This window comes from Lepidochelys kempii, chromosome 1 (assembly GCF_965140265.1).
Source record: "Lepidochelys kempii isolate rLepKem1 chromosome 1, rLepKem1.hap2, whole genome shotgun sequence".
Lineage (NCBI taxonomy): Eukaryota > Metazoa > Chordata > Testudines > Cheloniidae > Lepidochelys > Lepidochelys kempii.
In genome coordinates, this window is record NC_133256.1 from 284,341,459 (window position 1) to 284,360,832 (window position 19,374).

Genomic DNA, 19,374 nt, shown 5'->3' on the forward strand with positions numbered 1-19,374 from the left:
TGTTCTGTAAGCTGTTCTTTTGGTAATTTTTTATGTAAATCTCATTTGAATCACTTTGTCAACTATTAGAGGATTTTGAAAGAGTTCTTTGTCCTATTGTCTTGAATTTCTCCTGGGTCAGATTTAATTCAACTGTTATGGTACAGAAACACAAAGAAAAATTGTACTAGTTAATGGGAGATGAATGCCAGTATTTAGCCTTTTTAATTGCAAGATAGCTTTTATCAGCTGTGATGATGGGCAGTTTTTAAAGGGTTGAGCAAGTCCTGATAAGTTTTTCTGTATACTCTAGTTAATGATTATTAGCTTAGTTATTTTTTACACTAATTAATTTAAAAATGATGGACGATATGTTTGTATATGCTTCAGCCTTGCTCATTTTTTAACAACTTTTCATTTTGCATAGCCATTCTAATTAAGTGTTTTGAGTTTTGAATCAACATAATGATAGAAAAATCACTCCATTTTCAGGCTTGTTAAAAGCCATTGCTTATTGTGAACATGGTAGCTTAAGGTCTAGAACAGGAACACTTTCCTGTGTGTATTAAAGGAGGTGTGGCCAGTTTAAGGCCCCATCTACTCTTAAAACTTACACTGGCATAGCTATGTCAGTCAGAGTGTGGGGAAAAAAATACATACCCTAGTGACATAACTATGCTGACAAAACCCCCAGTGTAGCTGGAGCTATGCTGGCGAAGAATAGCTAATGTTATTCAGGGAGGTAGTGGTTCTACATCAGCAGAAAAACTCCTTCTGTTGGCGTACGCTATGGCTACAATAGGAGGCTATGCCTGCCTGGCATCTCCTAATAGTGTAGGTGTAGTGTATACGGGATAGATGCTCTGTAGTGTGTAGACAGCTGTAGGTATCTACAGCAGATCACTTGCATAGCTTCTTCTCTCCCTTCTACCCACAATAACTGTCAATTCTCATCATTCTTAGGGCCATTTTTTTTTTTTTTAAATTGTTTGTCTTGTGGTATTCAGGGTTTTTTAAATTATTCTTTGAGTTCCTGAAATCATGAGACTGTGTTTTCTTTTTAAAAAGTAAGCTTCTTGTCCTCCTGGTTGCAGAGAAAAGTTTGAAAATGTGTACAGTCTGTACCCTGAAGGCTCAAAACACAAAAGACTGTTACAAGGAACTAAACATATGATTTAAAAATAATAATCCTAAATCATGATTTTTTGTGTATGCCTGACTAATGGTTTTTGAATGATTTTGGTTGGCAATGCTGCACCATGTTCTGGAACAATGTGTATATGATCCTGACATTACTACTGGGAGTGGTGGTGAAGGGAGAAGACAAACCGCTAATTTGTTCCACCCTACTGCAGCCCTGGAAGACTATATAAGATCACACTCCTCCCTATGCATGTTTCCACTTGCATTGAGAAGAATAGTAGAGTAAAAGTGACAAAATTAATGTCTTTTGCTTAGCTGCTCAAATTCATGTTATTGCAGAAGTGGTATATGTAGGAAAGTGTAGTAATACATGCTTCTTATTTGGGATTTGTAACATATTGAAGGGACACGGCCCTGAGGTAGAGGATAAACATTACTCTGTAGCTGTCTAGCCTTGAATGAAATTTAATCATGCCTGTGTTAGGAGGAAGGGAGAGAATCAGCTGGAGAATGTAGGGTGAAGTTGCCTAGAACTGTACATGCGAAAATCTATCATTATTTGATCTACTCAGTCTTGAGTACCTAGTCTGAGTATGTGGGACTGGGACTAGAAAGATCACTGCATAGTATTAGCATAGACTTCCTTTGTGGCTTGCTGTTTTCTCTGCCTCCATTCTCGATTTGTAAAATTAAGATACTTTCCTACTTCACATGACTGTTGTGAGAATAAATCCTTTAAATGAGGCATTTGGAAGTTCTGGTAAAGGGAGCTGCATATATATGTACATAAAATACTAGAACTGATCCAGAATATAATTGGAGCAGGGTTAAAAGTGTTCACATAAAGCCTACGTTATAATGCATCACAGTTTTGCTTCTTTTGCCAGTAGGTATAAAAATAAGTACTTTGTCTCTGCAGCTTCCCAAGCATAAGTCAGTAGTGGTGACACTCAATGATTCAGATGATAGTGAATCTGACGGAGAGCCATCTAACTCTACTAATAGTGTATTTGGAGGACTAGAATCCATGATCAAAGAAGCAAGAAGAACTGCAGAGGTAAATGGTATATCTATTTATACATCTTAATTTTAGCACTTTTTAACCTCAGAATTCACAGCAAACCTTCCAGCAAGGGTCTGGAGATACAGGCATGTGTCAGAAACAGAAGAATATTGAGTGTGTTTCTATGGTACTGTGCCTGGGCTAGTACTTGTCCATTGTGTTGCAAGAATGATGTAAACTTGCTTTTGTTTTAGTTAAAAATAACCTCAGGATAAAACTTGAAGGTGTACTAATATGCTTCATTGAAAAATAAAACCCAAACACAGAACTCCAGGTTGTGGCAGGTAAGAAAAGGGGCTGCTAATTGACTATATTTGGCTTTAAAAACCTTGTACTCACTGTGTAATCTGTTAATAACTACATCTTAAAGCTTTAAACTTAAAGAAAAATGTAATTGCCCCTTAAATATAGTATGGCTTCTGCAAACATTTGCATTTAATTTGGTGTGTGGGAAGTGTAATATTGGCATATTTTGATTAAGCTCTCTTCTTATAACAGGCCTCAAAACCCAAAGCACCTCCAAAATCAGAAAAAGAAAATGATCCTATGAGAACCCCAGAGGCCTTACCAGAAGATAAGAAGATTGAATATCGACTCTTAAAAGAAGAGATTGCCAGGTGCGTTGGTGTTTCAGTGTAATAGCACAGCTTTGGAGAACCTATATTTTGATTTTAAGCCATACCAGTAACCAGTCCTTTTAATTCTGACAAAAAGATGTTGAATTAAAGATCAGTAGAATTAATCTGAAGTGCTTCCTTAGACTGTAAAAATAAACTGGCTTTTTTTTAGATTCTTTTTAGTAAGATTATTCAGTATATGAACTGCTTGGAAACAGTTCCAGCTACAAAAATCTACCTCTTACTTGAAATATAGCCATATTACTTTCTGTAAAGCTCTGCTCCTTTTTTGTGTTCTGGGAGTATATGCTGTCAGAAGACATAATGTGTAGCTAGTTGCAATTGCTGGATATTCCATGTGTTTTGTTTTTTAATGTGTCTGTTTTAGTCGAGAGAAGCAGCGCTTAATTAAATCTGATCCATTGAAGAACGGTTCATCTCCTGCAAACTCTGATGGTGAAGTCGATGGGGTTGGTAGAATAGCAATAGTTACAAAACAAGTTACAGAAGCAGAAGCAAAACTTAAGAAGCACAAGTAAGTTCTTCAGCATGATGTAAACCACACTGAGCTTGTTTAGGGGGGATGAAAGGTGAAAATATTCATGAATATGTAACTTCAATACAATAGGGCTGGATTAGCCACTGCTTTGCACCTTATGTTGTCACTTCCTGCTTTACAAAATGAGTGTGTTGTAATGCCACCATCACAGTACTCCACAGCCCTCTTTCCTGCTCTCCGATCTTTGTGGTTTGAAACTTTGGTTCTAGGCCCCCAACTGAATTGCTCTGGATTTAGTGTCCAGTTGTAGCACAAGTACTATTTTTCTCTTTCCCTGCCCTTCCTGCCAGGTCTAAGTGCTGCTCTTTTTGAAGCAGCAGCTTCTTGTCTTGAGGCAACCTCTGTTCTGCATCTTCTTGCCCTCCACTAAAGTATAAACCTACCTGAGAAGAGGGCTCAGCTGCGGAAATGGGAGCAGAATTTTTGGTGCCCTTAAATATCTAAAGCTATCAACAAAATATTTTTAAGATTTGCCATTTTCTCATCGGACTACCATATTTAAAGTGATGTCATTGACTAAATCTGCCCATTTAGTATATCTGTTGTAGATTACCCAGCTGTATTGCCCATGCTTGCCTGTCTCATGGGATGTTATATACTTAATGTTTGTTTGCAGAATAGTTTGAGTTAATTTAATGAAAGGTACTGTTGAAAGTGGTTGGTTGGTTGGCTGTTGCTACAAATTAAGAAGTTTGGGATTCAAAGTGGTAGTTTGTAATTCTGTGCCATTTTGGTCCTTGGTAAAATGTGTTTAAACCAACTTTTTAATTTTTAGACTTCTGTTAATGAAGGATGAATCTGTTTTGAAACATCTCCTGCAGCAAGAAGCAAAGAAGAGAGAATCTGTTCGAATTGCTGAAAATAAGATTGCCAAACTTGCTGAGCAACTGCAAGCAACTGAAAAGATTTTGGATGTTAATAGGGTGTTTTTGAAGAAGCTTCAGGAACAAGTAGGTTTGAACTTTGTCAGGAAAAAAAAATTGTTCAATTTATTTTCTATCACTATGTGAACTTTCATATTTTTGGAGTTGTGCAAATTCAGTTCTTGGAAGTATGTGGCTTTATTTGTACTGTGCAACATATTAATTCATTTAGCTGTGTCTGAATTTTGTCAAATCAAACTTTTTATTGGTAGAAAGTGCATGTTTTCTTGAAGTGCTAAAATATTTTTTTCTCTTTTCAGATTCACAAAGTTCAACAACGAGTTACAGTGAAGAAAGCTCTGGCGTTAAAATATGGAGAAGAGCTTGCTCGAGCAAAAGCAGTGGCAAGTAAAGAAATTGGAAAACGAAAACTGGAACAAGATCACCTTGGAGTAAGTCAGTCACATAAACTTGCACCATTCTTTAGTCAAAAAGCAATAATAACTTTGTTTAGCTAACTTCAGTTCAGAATCTTCAAATAGAAGTTTAAATGGAAAAGTATTTTAAAAGGTGAACTGTGAAGAAAAAACAAGGTTTTTTTTCCATGTACATCTCCACATTGCAATATAGAAGCTCTCTGAAAGTTTGTTCCAAAAGTCTTTTCTGTTGGATTTTTACATTAGAAGTGTTAGGGTTTTACTTCCATCTCTTTGCTGGAGAAAACGAATAGTACTGTAATAAGATTCTGGCCTGAGCTATGTGGGGAAGGATTCCTGCATGTTGGTGACATCACTATTCAGCTCCTTCAAAGATTTTGCCCAAGCTGTCCAGCTGAGACAAGTAAGTGAGGATCTGATATTACTAATCTGAAAAACAAGCTGAAGAAGGCAATTTGGAAGAAAAACAAAGCTCTGAGACAATTTGAGACAGTTTTTTGTAAGTTATATTTTTTCTTTGTTTTCCCTTTTTTATATGTATTTGCTTTGCATTTTATGGTTAAACTTTGGTAACCCAAATTTGTGTGTTAAAGATTTATAGAGTGGTGTAGACTAATTTAATAGAAAAACCAGCCAACATTCCAGTGGAATTGTGGCAAATTACGTTGTGGTTTTCCTGCTGTTTTGTTTACGTTTTCAGGCAAGAGTTTAAAATATGTACTTCTAACCTGAGTCAAATGTTTTACCCTGTTTCATTACCCTCTTATCAGTATTTCAGTAAATGCAAAGAGATATTAAGGGATTTTTTTTTCTTTGTAGCCAAGCAAAATGTTGAAATTGGATCATTCCCCTGCATCAAGTCCAAAAAAACATTCAGCAGAATTGATTGCATTGGAGAAGAAACGACTACAGCAACTGGAGTATGAGTATGCTCTAAAGATTCAGAAACTTAAAGAGGCCCGTGCACTTCAAACCAGGGAACAACCGAATATTACTCCAAATGCAGAAGAGGAATCTGAATTTGTATTACCTCAGCCATCACTTCATGACCTTACACAAGACAAACTGACCCTAGACAGTGAAGAAAACTATTTTGATGATGAAATTTTGTCTAACTCAAACAGAGAACGAAGGAGATCTTTCAGAGAATCCAGTTCTTTTACTAAACCGAATCTTAAGCACATGGACACCCCCAAACAAGAAATAAACAAACTTTCTAAAAAAGCAGTGGAGGAACCTGAACTTTTTCTTGGGTTGAATATTGATGAACTGAAAAAACTTTATGCTAAAGCTGACAGCTTGAAAGAACTGCTTATAAAAAGTACTGCCGTTATGACTTCTAAGAAAGAGTTTTTATGTGGTCAGGTAAACTTGTGCCTCAACTCCTTTTTTTTAATACTTAACTTGTAAGTACATTATGATGATTTGTCTTTTTTATGAAGACTAGGTTTTTGCTGTATTATAATTCTTTAAATGTATATTTGTTTCCTAGGAAATTTTGGTAGATATGGATATTGTTACGGCACAAAGTAAACAAACTGAAGTGAGACCATTTCCATTTGGGCCATATCATAGTCCCCTTCTAGTTTTTAAATCCTACAGGTATGAAGATTATATTAACTGTGTGTGTGTGTGTGTGTGTGGCTTCTTTGTGTATGGAATATTTTAATTGCTTTCAGTGCTCTCTCTTTATTTCTTCTTACAAGTTGTCTAATGCCAAAGGTAAGTTTGGCTTAAGAACAGCTTTTGTAACCTTAGCTTGGGATTCCATTCTTTGGAAGATTTGACATTTTAAAGTTCTGTGTGGTATGATAAACTTTTAAGCATGATACGTAAAACCTAACTTTCTTAAACCAAAAGTTGTCTTAAAATTATTTTTCTGCTTCAAAGAAACAGAAAACTTATCTCTAGAGACTTAATTATGTCTTCATTCATTACCTATAGGCCCCATTTTGGAGCAGCAAGATGGACCTAAAGTCTATGGCGCTTCAGTTCCATAAATTGAATTCTGTGCTAGATTTAAGCAGATTCTAAAACCTGGATGATTACGTTGAATTACATGCAAAAATTTAACACCAGCAGTGCAGTACTCCTTGTATTTGTTTTATATTAGCTCTTATATTACACTATTCCTAAATTTACAGTGTGCTCTAGATTTTTGTATTACAGCATTGTAATACAGTGGGAAGGCAGAAGCTGAAGGATAACATTCTTACAGGAGCAGCTTTGCTATGCTTTTAATATAGTACAGACTGTGGTGATTCCCTTACCATACTAGAAATTGACAAACTTAAAACGCTGTAATAGTTTAGCATCAAATTTTATATTAAAGGAAAAACCACCAGAAAACATCTGGCTAATAAGAGTCAGCTCCTACTGAGTTTCTGTGCACCTGTTCTGGAGGCTCTCTGATATTGAGCTTTTAGTACTATGGCTTCTGAGGTTATTTAATCCCCAGCAATCTGCTTTACAGCTCTGCTTGATGCCAGTTAAGTAAGTGAAAGAGCACAGGTCTCTCAGGTTCGCATTAGATCTTAACTCTAATATGTAACTCTCCCTACAGTGTGTGCATTAATTCCCCATGTGCATGTAATGAGGTTTGGTGAATGAAGGGAGAGCAGGATATTGGAATAGAAATCTATGCGGACTGAGAGAACTGTACTGTGTTGCCTTTAGTAGGTCAGCTGTACTCCAGTCAGCCTTTCAGAAATGCAAGATACTTCTGGAAGCAAAATACAATTCCTTTTTATTTATTTATATTTAAAACTGCTTTTCTGTTTGTCTACCAGGGATTCACATCATTTTTTTTTTTTCTTTCTTTAGGTTTAGCCCCTATTTTCGAACCAAGGAAAAGCTTTACCTCAGTTCAGTATCCTACAGCAATATGATTGAGCCAAAACAGTGTTTCTGTCGTTTTGATTTAACAGGCACGTGTAATGATGATGATTGTCAGTGGTGAGTCCCTTTCAGTCTTATTCATTTGTCCCAAATCTCTGTTGCAGAGTTTACTGCTGCCAAGAGGTGAAAATAGACATGTCTGATTCTTAACAAGGTCTGTGTGCATGATGTGCTATAGCCTTCCATTAAAAACTTGCCTGTGTAAGTTCACTTGGCAGGAAGAAAATCAGTGTGCCAGTTCCAGTCCTGGAGGGAGAGCTCTTATGTCTAAACTTGGAAAAAGAAAGATTGCTTGAGTTTTTGAGGATTTTGTTCACCATTATGTCAGATCCTGCGGGGTGTCCTTTAGGCTCTTTTTGTATCCAGATGGGAACTCTCTTGTATCGTAATTACAGCAGTGTCTTTTATTACCTGATGTAATAGTGGATGAGGAAACATACTATTTAGCACGCTATAAATAAATTAGTAACATCTATAGCATGGTGTATTATGGAATTATTTAATAAAAGATCCTATTGTAATGCAAGAGATCAGTTTAAAACTGCTTTGGAAGAACTGCATTAAAATCTGTATACTTTGAAGCCACATCATTAAATGGTGTTTACGGTTATATTAACAATAGCCTGTTCATTTGGAGTTTCATTAGCTAGCTGTTGCTTGCCTACCATGCCTCTTGAGCCATTGGACCTCTCAAATGATGAGATTGATCTAACTTTAAAAAAAAAGGGGGGGGGGAAAGGAAGTAGTGTATTGATTCACTGACTCTGGGTATATAATCTGTAATCAAGAGCAACTGGATTATTTCTGAGAGGAATTCTACCAATACACAAGTGCATGAGACTCCCAACTCCTGTTATCTTTTGGAGGAATATCATATGAACAGACCTACTATTTTATGTTAAGATTATTCTCCTTTACTAGAAGTAGTGCACATCTATTCCTTGTACAGGGTGGTGAGACTGTACGCAGGATACCTAAACTAGTCTACACAAACATACACTGAACTAACAAAATCAGTTTTAATTGGCACCTTTTGTTACTTCAGTGCAAGTGTGTATTTTGAAGTGTGGTCCACACATAGACTTGTACTGAAATAACAAAAGGGGTGAATTAAAACTGTTAGTTATTTTATTGCAAGTTTGTGTTTAGACAAGGCCTAAAAGCATACTTGTTCGTTAGTAGACATTTCAGAGCACCTTAAACATTGTGCTTCATAGACATCTTTTCACTTCAATTTTTTGTTGGTTTCTCTGCTTCCGTAGGGTTTAAGTAACACTTGCTGATTGTGGCCCTGATGTTAAATCTTTACTTTGGTGATATTTTGTTGTCTGAGAACAACTTAGTCTAACTTTTTTTTCTCTTTTTAGGCAGCACATGAAAGATTGCACTGTTAACCGAAAGCAGCTGTTTCAGGACATTCTTTCTTATAATTTAGCTTTGATTGGCTGTTCAGAAAAAAGCACTGATGAGGAGATCAGCATTGCAACAGGTTTTTAAGTTTGTTTCCTACTGAATGTAAAACTGGGAATTTTTTTTTTTTCCAAAGGGTAGCTTTTATTTTCATTAGAAGTTCTAGAATTAAAGAATCATTACAGTCTTTCTAGTGGTCATTGTATACATTGTAAAATATTTTTGTATGGAAAAGTGGAAAGCCATTTTTGAGTCACAGTCCATAGTAAATTTCTCAGTAGTAGACAGTAACTCCTGTATTCAGGAAAAATTCCTTCTTTATTCAGGAGAAAATTCTCCCTAATTTCACTGGGCATTTCATTCAAACAAGAAATGAAGGAGACAAGATTTCATGGGTGGGGAGTGGAAACCTTCCTTACCTTCCTTTTTTATTGCTTATATACATAACTTAATGGGATGTTGTACTTATTAATGGAACTAGGTGTAGTGTGAATAGGCACCAGGAAAGCTTCCTCCACAATCCAGGCACATAATCATATTCTAATCTATTCTCAGGGCTAGATTTAATGATGATTATTTTGTGCCAAAGTGTACAAAATCATCCTGGGATCTAGGATGAGAGACACTCTTCTCTAGAGATCAGTCCTTTTTAAGCCCAGTTCTCTAGAGATAGGGCTGATGATTATGTAACTTTGCCACTTAAATGGGTTAAAGTTGGATGGGTAAAATATTCTAAATATTAATGTTTTTAAACTTAATAATGGAGTATTGGTATACACATCTTTTAAATTGAAAAATGAAGCAAGATTTCTTGTTAAATCCTGTAATACACTCTCTGTTGATACTTCTGTTTTGCCATGCCAAAAAGCCTGAGATAAACAGTTGGTTTTAAAAAGCAGAATGATGTAGATCATATATACTACTAAGAAACTATTGAGCCAGATGTCATTTTTTAAAACCCAGATACGGTTTTGGAGACTATGTGAAATTGTGCGAATTTGAGGGATGGTCTAGGGTTCAGTAGAGAAATTGATTTCTTAAACATCATTATGATTCTAAAAAAGTATCTGTTTTTTACTACCACCATGTTGGATTGTCATTTTGGATAGCGGATGTGTACTGTTCAGTTTCATTTTTCCAGTTCCCTTATTTAAATGCAAGGGGAAGAGCTTAAATCAGGGTCTAAAGACCTGGGAAAAGTGATCATAGAATCCTAGAATATCAGGGTTGGAAGGGACCCCAGAAGGTCATCTAGTCCAACCCCCTGCTCAAAGCAGGACCAATTCCCAGTTAAATCATCCCAGCCAGGGCTTTGTCAAGCCTGACCTTAAAAACCTCTAAGGAAGGAGATTCTACCACCTCCCTAGGTAACGCATTCCAGTGTTTCACCACCCTCTTAGTGAAAAAGTTTTTCCTAATATCCAATCTAAACCTCCCCCACTGCAACTTGAGACCATTACTCCTCGATCTGTCATCTGCTACCATTGAGAACAGTCTAGAGCCATCCTCTTTGGAACCCCCTTTCAGGTAGTTGAAAGCAGCTATCAAATCCCCCCTCATTCTTCTCTTCTGCAGGCTAAACAATCCCAGCTCCCTCAGCCTCTCCTCATAACTCATGTGTTCCAGTCCCCTAATCATTTTTGTTGCCCTTCGCTGGACTCTCTCCAATTTATCCACATCCTTCTTGAAGTGTGGGGCCCAAAACTGGACACAGTACTCCAGATGAGGCCTCACCAATGTCGAATAGAGGGGAACGATCACGTCCCTCGATCTGCTCGCTATGCCCCTACTTATACATCCCAAAATGCCATTGGCCTTCTTGGCAACAAGGGCACACTGCTGACTCATATCCAGCTTCTCGTCCACTGTCACCCCTAGGTCCTTTTCCGCAGAACTGCTGCCTAGCCATTCGGTCCCTAGTCTGTAGCTGTGCATTGGGTTCTTCCGTCCTAAGTGCAGGACCCTGCACTTATCCTTATTGAACCTCATCACATTTCTTTTGGCCCAATCCTCCAATTTGTCTAGGTCCTTCTGTATCCTATCCCTCCCCTCCAGCGTATCTACCACTCCTCCCAGTTTAGTATCATCCGCAAATTTGCTGAGAGTGCAATCCACACCATCCTCCAGATCATTTATGAAGATATTGAACAAAACTGGCCCCAGGACCGACCCTTGGGGTACTCCACTTGATACCGGCTGCCAACTAGATATGGAGCCATTGATCACTACCCGTTGAGCCCGACAATCTAGCCAGCTTTCTACCCACCTTGTAGTGCATTCATCCAGCCCATACTTCCTTAACTTGCTGACAAGAATACTGTGGGAGACCGTGTCAAAAGCTTTGCTAAAGTCAAGAAACAATACATCCACTGCTTTCCCTTCATCCACAGAACCAGTAATCTCATCATAAAAGGCGATTAGATTAGTCAGGCATGACCTTCCCTTGGTGAATCCATGCTGGCTGTTCCTGATCACTTTCCTCTCATGCAAGTGCTTCAGGATTGATTCTTTGAGGACCTGCTCCATGATTTTTCCAGGGACTGAAGTGAGGCTGACTGGCCTGTAGTTCCCTGGATCCTCCTTCTTCCCTTTTTTAAAGATTGGCACTACATTAGCCTTTTTCCAGTCATCCGGGACTTCCCCCGTTCGCCACGAGTTTTCAAAGATAATGATGATAGTGATGAAGTTCTATGTTCCTTTCCCCTTCCCCAGATGCCTCTTCTGCATCTTTGAGGAGTAATGGGATGAAAGTAACACAAGAAAGTCAGACTGGAAAAATCAGAAAGAAATTTCTGTTTGTGAGATGTAATCTGTAGCGGTGGCCTAGAAAGCACCTATGGAAACTCCCTTTTTTAAGGATATTTACAAGTAGACGAGACCAAAGCACTAGAAAATGTACTGCAGGAATAATCTTGGGGGGATAAAATGGCCTAATATATCTTTTTCCAATTTTTGACTTCTATATCCAGCCACACTTGATAACTTGAAATGATCAGCACTGAAATAATGGTGGTGATATTTATATTTTCATTATACTTTCTGCTGAGATTATCTCTTTTGTTATAATATTTCATAAATTTATAGCATCTAGTTATATTGTAATCTTGGTCTCATTTTAGAAAAATATGTAGAAAAACTTTTTGGTGTAAACAGAGATCGAATGTCAGTGGATCAGATGGCCGTTCTTCTTGTTAGCAATATCAATGAGAGTAAAGGTCACAGTAAGTAACTTGTTTGATACTATTAATAAAACAGTCTGTTATATTATAGCGTTAACATTGCGTATGAGCTTGACAAATTCTTACAATAGTATTGTAAAGAGAAGATTTGCTTACTCTATTTAAGTTTATTGCACTGAAACATATGGTTATGGTCTTCTGTCTTTAAGCTTCTTTTTGTTATAAGGTTAAAATTTCAAAAGTGACTTGTGCACTCAGGAACCTAAGTCTCATTGAAAGTCAATGGAATCTATACCTCTAAGACACTTAAATGCTTCTGATAATTTTACCTAAAATGACTGACTTTGAACAAAAATACATTGGTTTGTGGCTGCAAAACAAACAATTTCTTTTCTTCTGTTTGGTTACAGCACCTCCATTTACAACTTGGAAAGACAAAAGGAAATGGAGACCTAAGTACTGGAGAAAACCTGTTTTAGATAGTAGTAGTAGTAGCAGCAGCAGTGAGGAGGAACAATCTCTGGGAACTATTAAATATGGTAAGGCAAAATTGTGTTGTGCATTAGAAATAACTAATATTGGGGGAAGGGGGCGGGGAGTTGCAAGCACTTACTCAGATAAAGCATGACTTTACTTCAGTATATGATCCATTTATGTACTCCACGCATAAGCTTCTTGACTACCTTCTCCTCATTTGCCTGTTCTTTATTCTAGGATGATTAAATCTATGTATATCCATTTAAAAATAAATAATTTAAAGTCTTAGTGGGAGCTGTTGTTCCCTTCTCTTGCAGGGAACCTGCTAGAATGTTCTAGAGCATCTGAGATTGGCGCATGCTTCGCAGGGCATAGCTCTCGAACTAGTTTACCTGTGCCTTAAGATATCAAAAATCTTAGTCGTTACAGAGATTTCCCACATGATTTGTGCAAATGGCACAACCAACACCCCCCACCCCCAAGTGAATCCTGCAGAAGGATCTTCAGAGGATCAGACTTGTTTTGTGATGAACTTTCTCCTATGAGTTCTGCCTCACTCTCAGTGCTGTCCTATAAGTTATCCCTAACCAGTATGATCCTGCAAAAGCAGTCCTCTAACACTTCCTTTTTCCAGTTTTCACATTTGAACTACTGCCAGTTTTTTGTGCCGTACTTACTGCTTCTTTCCTGCTTTAAAGAGAGAGTACCTTTACCTTTTTCTAAATGTGGTGGGTGGTTATTGTATTTGAAAGGTATCCTGACATTCACTTGGGAATTCTGTTTGATGGTGTTTTCCCTCATCTTAAATATACGATTAGTTAGTTCAAGTTCCACTGTGAAAGGTAATCTGCATGCTGAACAGAGACACTTTATTCTTCCAGCCCATCCTGTAGAACACAAAGCAAATGTTCGAGCTTTGGATGCTGTTGTGACTCCTGATGATGTCAGATATTTCACAAATGAGACTGATGATATTTCTAATCTGGAGGCGAGTGTCCTCGAAAACCCCTGTGATGTACAGCTTTGGATTAAACTTGCATACAAGTACTTGAGTCAAAATGAAGGGTAGGTTTTTATCTATAGGCAAACAAATCTGTTGCCCTTTTGTATTTTTTGGTTGATGCTTTTCACCTGTGCTACTGTAATCAGATTTCCTTCCTGGTGTCAAAGGACCCTTTGTTTCTTTGACAAAGCCACAAATACCTTTATTGCTTAAAAGCAGTTAGAAAAAACTTCAGATTAGATCTCTTGCTGTACACAGTCCAGTGCATGAGTAATAAATTATATATTTAACTCCAGACAGGTTTTATTTCAGAGTGGAAGTAGTTGAAATGGGAATTAGTAAAGGAGTAATCACTTTAAAAAATACACAGTTTATAAGATTACAGTGGAATAAATGTGTCCAGTTCTACGAATTTTTACATCAAGGTAAGTAGGATAGAGGGAAACACTGATTTTAAATCTGCCTTTGGAATGTTTGGGATGGCATTCTAAGACAACATGTAGTCAAGGTGCTTTAAGATGACCCACTAGAGTAAGAACTGCCAGGTGTTTTGCAGTTTTTAATCCATGTGGAGTACGTGGGGAAAATGGTAACCTAACTCCAGTGTGTTTTTCATGTTGTAATTTTCTTGCCTTTGGAATTCTTAGTAACTAAGTTTTTTTCATTTTCCTTAACTGATAGGAATTAGAGAATCAATATGTTTTTTTATTTTATGGTAAAAGCATCCCAGTAGCAACTTGGTCACTTAGGTTGAGTAGGCTGTTTCATTCTAAGTTTCTTAAATCATAAACTGTTCTGGAATGAGATTGTCTCTTCATGTGTGTTTGTGTAAGCCATAGCAAAAGAGACCCTCATCCTGACTCAGGCCTCTGGATACTACTGTACTATAAATATTTAATAAGCTTCCCTTTTCAGAAGTTTTTTCAGACATACATTCTTCAGGATTAAATTTTCTGTCTAAATGTGAATTATTTGGAAATCATGGACAAAATTTAGCACTTCATTCCTTAGTATCAGCACATGAATATACCTCTTCCTCCACGCTTAAAGAAAAATCTTGATTTTTGAGCTCTACAATTTCAAATTTGGTGTGTGTGTAATCTTCAATGAGGAATTTATGCCTTATCAGTTTGGGAGGCAGTACTTGCTTATAATGAAGTGAAAATAGCATCATGTGAAATATGTAACTTACCAAATTAAGTATGTAGTTTTAATTATCCAGATATGTGCAAGCCTGCACATGTATGGATGTATATTTCAAATAGCATGCATGTTCTGGTGTATGAACATTTGGGTTTTTGCAAATTTCCTTGAAAAATAAACTTAAAATTCAGTGCAAAAAAAGTTAATTTAAACAAATCAAGAAATTTAGTCTTCAAAATTTAACATTTAGATAACCACAACAACTGCAGTTGAGCCCCACCTACCGCATTGTGTGGGTTTGTGTTATGTATACTTTGGCCTAACCTAACCACTTACTGAGTTCAATAAAAACTCACCAGGCACATCCCAGCAGAGGAGTTACTACTGTTGGAATCAAAACTGAGTTTCGTTAACTTGTTAATGCTAGGATGGAGTATTTTAACAAGCTTCTGTATTGACTGTAATTGCAATGTGAACAGTGGGTACAAAGCTGGTTTACGTGAGGAAGTACAGTGATTCACAACCTCTGTATCAGTGCTTGCCAAACTGAGAGATTCATGGGGGAGCCATGAGCATTTGGGGAAAATTTTTTAATCAGTGTTCCCCCCCCCCCTCCTCCCCCTGCCCAATTAACTGACTATTAGATGAGGCTTAAAAAATCACCTTCATCTTATCTATTGGTGTGCACTAATGGTTTTCAACCCACTAGGGGTCCACAGATTATGTCTAAGATTTCCAAAGAGGTCTGCACCTCCATCTGAAAATTTTTAGGGGTCTTCAAACGAAAAAGGTTTGAAAACCACTGGTCTGCTCCTAAAGTTACTCCTGTTTCCGGAACTGGGAGCTTCTCTGTGCCCTCTGGTCCTGCAGGGGGCCTTTAGCACAGAGACTCTGCTGTGGGGAAGCACTGAGCAGGAAGACTCTCAACTGGAAGTCCTGCTGGCGTGGAGGGCAAAGAGACTTCCAGTGCTAAAAGCAATAGCATTCACAGATAAGGGAAGGGAAATGAAGGAGAGATAGGTGCATCTTTTTATAATGGAGTGACTTTTACCAAGGGCTAAGCCTACATGTAGCAAACATTCAGCTGAAGAAGGTGATGATTTAAATCAAGTTAAACGGAAAAGGAAGAAAAGTAGATGTTGTGATAGTTACGTTGTTTGGATGTTCATGTTTTGATGTGACTGTGGAAAGTGCACGACAACAATAGGTGTCATTTGCTTAAGTGTTAGTAAATGAAAGTATGAGGCCAGGGAAACCAAACACGAGTAGCAATTTTTTTTTCCCCTTAAGAAAGAGGAAGAATTTAAGTGGCAAAAATAGTTGCTGCTAAAGAAGCAGTTCCTCAGAAAGCCTTTGAAGAAACTCCTGTTGTGACCATGTGAATTCCAAAATGCAAACAAGCACACACCCTTAGCAAGACCCTTATATTTCCAAAAGAAACAGATGTGTATAAAATTATGATTAGGGAACAAGCAGCAATAGCACTAAAAACCATTCCTGTGTCAAACGATGCCATCTGTTGACACACTGATGACCATGTGAAAATGCCTATGACCACTTGATAGAACAATTAGGAAGAGGCAGTATTTTGCACTGCAGCTTGAAGAATCCAGACAGAGCCAATTTGTCTCATCTTCTGTGTTATGTGAGATTTGCCAAAATAGGTACAATAGGTTGAAGAACTTTTATTTTGCAAAGAAATCCCAGTCTGAACAACCAGTGAGGAAATACTAAAGTTTTGGATACCTTCATAGCAGATGAAGGACTTAACTTGGGTTGGGAGGGGGCTGTGTATTGACAGGACTGCAGCTATGACTAGAAGGAACAGTGGGGTTTCAGCATGAATAAAGGAAGTGGCAGAAATAGCAATTAGGACATTGCAAGGTTTATAGTCAAGCTTTTTTAATAAAATTCCTGGCAGTGCTGCTTCCCTTCGCTTCCAGTTATTTCTGTGATTCTGGGTTTTCAGGAATGATTTCTGTGAAAACTAACATAGAAATCATTTAAATTTGGAAAACTATGTCTGACAGCAAACATTGTACAGCCCCTATGCAGTTTGAAACAGGCCCATTCTTCTCACTAAAATCTTAGGCTGTGTCCTAACATGCAAAAAATCCATATGTTCAAATTATAGTTCTAAAAACCCAGATTGGATTAGATAATTAAACTTTATGAAATTGAGTAAAGTTGCACAACTGTCCAAATTCTAGTGTCCCTCTTGAATCTGGTGTCCTGAGTTGATGTGTGTGGGTTTTTTTGTTTTTTTAAAGGAGGGTATCTGGTTGTGGGGACCCCCCGCCCAAGTTCTTAAATATCTGTAAGGGAACTGCAGTAATAAGTTTGGGGACCACAGCTCTATACTACCAAGGATGCATTGATAACTTGCTAGAAGGCTGTACCAAACTATCATATACATGGACTCTTAATCAGAAATTGTTTAGTTACATTGTAGAGCTCTCTAAATGTACGCTGCATTCCTTAAAAACATGGACACAAGTTGTTCTGAGGGCTGCAGGGGAAGGAGTACCAGTGGGCAGGATAGAACTTCCTTCTCTGAAACAACTCTCCTGATGATCTGGCTGTTAAGAGATGAACAGGCCCATTATGACTTGTGAATATAAGTCCATTAGCTGATTTGCAATGCTTTTGATTTGTTGAGATACACAGTGGAAAGTCTGTTTTGCATATAAGTAATTTCAGAGGTTTGTATACATGACCAAAAGCACAGATGAGGTGTTTTAATCTTCTTTTGAATCTTCTTGCATAAACACAATCATTTAGGTCTGTGTAAAATAATTCCTAAATAAATAAATATCCATCCCTCAAATAGAATAAATAAGACTAGCCTGAGAAGCTCTCTATAGTTTTATGGAAGTTACTTGATGTTTATAAACTGCAAACCACATATGCAGTCCATCACTTGATTGGCAGTTCTTCCAAGAACTATACTTGTGTTACTTAAATGTGGTGAGTAGTTAATTACCCCCAAAAGGGGGGAAAAGTTGTGGCTTAAAACTGGGCAAGAGTAAAAGAGCGAAATAACGTGACGTGCATTCTAGTCTGCAGTAAAGAGTAATATCCCACATGTGCTGTATATAACAGATAAAATCTTGCCAAAGAGTGAAATCCAACTTCTTGCTTCATTTAACTTTTGAAATGTTTCTACTAAGCTAGAATGTTTTTTAGCTTCTTTCTGGGTCAGAAAGTGGGAGACCTCAGGCCATGGATAACCCCTGTTCAAGTTAACCACATCCTGTTAACTGGCATCTTCTTCCAAGGAGCTGATACTCCTGTCCTTTTGTAGAGTATGTGATAATAGTATGCAGTTCATATAAATATGAAAAAAGTGTGGTCTTTTTGCAGTCCTCCATTTTATAATGGCAAGAAGCATTTAAAACACTTCTTTAAAAAAATTCTAATTTCTGTTCATTTGATATGCCTCCCTCTGAAACGTTCTATCTCGAATGAGCTCTAAAAGTTACTAAGTCCACTCTTCACTTTAAGAAAACATTGAGATGTAATATATTGGCCCAATTTTTTTCTTCACAGTTCATCTTCTGAGTGCTTGGATTCTGCTTTAAATGTTCTGGCTCGAGCACTAGAAAACAACAAAGAGAACCCTGAAATCTGGTGTCATTACCTCAAGCTGTTCTCAAAAAGAGGAACCAAGGAGGAAGTGCAGGAGATGTGCGAGACAGCAGTAGAGTATGCGCCTACTTACCAAATCTGGTGGACGGTAAGAAACAAAATAACACTATGTACTTCAAGCACCTATATATAATATAGTGCAAAAATATACCAATACTATAGGTAAGCAGTGAATTTTAGTGTGTAACAGGGAGAGGGTATCTTTTTTTTTTTTTTTTTCCTTTTTTTCTTCTCTTTTTCCCCTGTGCCTAATACCTTAGCTTTTAAAAAGATCTAATATAATGATAAAAAGCAAGGAAATTCACAGTTAAGTTTACAGTGCTGTCCTTAGCAGGGTCCAGTTCCTATTGCATTTGATTTGATGATCAAATTTATCTAAAGCAAGGTGTTGCGTTTCCTAGATACAAAGGTGTATGTGTGTGTGTGTTTGGTTTTTTAAGTTAAACCTCAATTTAACTTGAAATTTCTTTGCCTTTTGTGAATATTGATTTTCAATAACATTTGAATGGAGTGGTGTTTCATTGAGGTAATATCTAAAAACACAGTAAATAAAAAAGAGCATCGTATTTGAACCCTAACAGTTTGCTAGTAGTTGTTCATGTGAATAAAATATAGTGATTTATATAGCTTTTAGCCTTAGTAACTGTACTGAAGTTTTCCCCCTAATAATTACTTGTGTGAAATATTTCTATCTAGTTTTTGAACCTGGAAAACTCTTTTGATGGAAAGGACTATGTATGTGGGAGAATGCTGCAGTTCCTAATGGAAAGTACAGAGGGTGAAGAAAACTCTGATCTCCTGTCCTTTCAGCTGCTGGAGACCCTGCTGTACAGAGTTCACTTAAGCATGTTTACAGGAAGACATCAAAATGCTCTTGCTCTACTTCAGGTGGCTATCAAGTTACACACATTTTAACCCCTATTATACTGGATGCTTAAATACTAATTATGTGTTG

The 19,374-nt window shown here is 37.3% G+C and overlaps 1 protein-coding gene across 5 annotated transcripts in view; it reads left to right on the forward strand.

Annotated features, from left to right (window-relative positions):
• ZFC3H1 (zinc finger C3H1-type containing) overlaps positions 1 to 19,374 on the forward strand; it is a 59,308-nt gene that overhangs the window by 24,045 nt on the left and 15,889 nt on the right. For 4 of the 5 annotated variants that reach the window (XM_073327771.1, XM_073327775.1, XM_073327772.1 and 1 more), the window contains exons 10-23: positions 2,042 to 2,179; positions 2,684 to 2,802; positions 3,191 to 3,337; positions 4,137 to 4,311; positions 4,545 to 4,676; positions 5,481 to 6,026; positions 6,154 to 6,263; positions 7,485 to 7,616; positions 8,927 to 9,048; positions 12,089 to 12,190; positions 12,559 to 12,687; positions 13,507 to 13,690; positions 18,321 to 18,507; positions 19,116 to 19,307. In XM_073327771.1, the coding sequence (XP_073183872.1) occupies positions 2,042 to 2,179; positions 2,684 to 2,802; positions 3,191 to 3,337; positions 4,137 to 4,311; positions 4,545 to 4,676; positions 5,481 to 6,026; positions 6,154 to 6,263; positions 7,485 to 7,616; positions 8,927 to 9,048; positions 12,089 to 12,190; positions 12,559 to 12,687; positions 13,507 to 13,690; positions 18,321 to 18,507; positions 19,116 to 19,307 (2,415 nt within the window). The remainder of the gene's footprint in view (positions 1 to 2,041; positions 2,180 to 2,683; positions 2,803 to 3,190; positions 3,338 to 4,136; positions 4,312 to 4,544; positions 4,677 to 5,480; positions 6,027 to 6,153; positions 6,264 to 7,484; positions 7,617 to 8,926; positions 9,049 to 12,088; positions 12,191 to 12,558; positions 12,688 to 13,506; positions 13,691 to 18,320; positions 18,508 to 19,115; positions 19,308 to 19,374) is intronic. The other variant, XM_073327774.1, reaches the window with a different exon arrangement.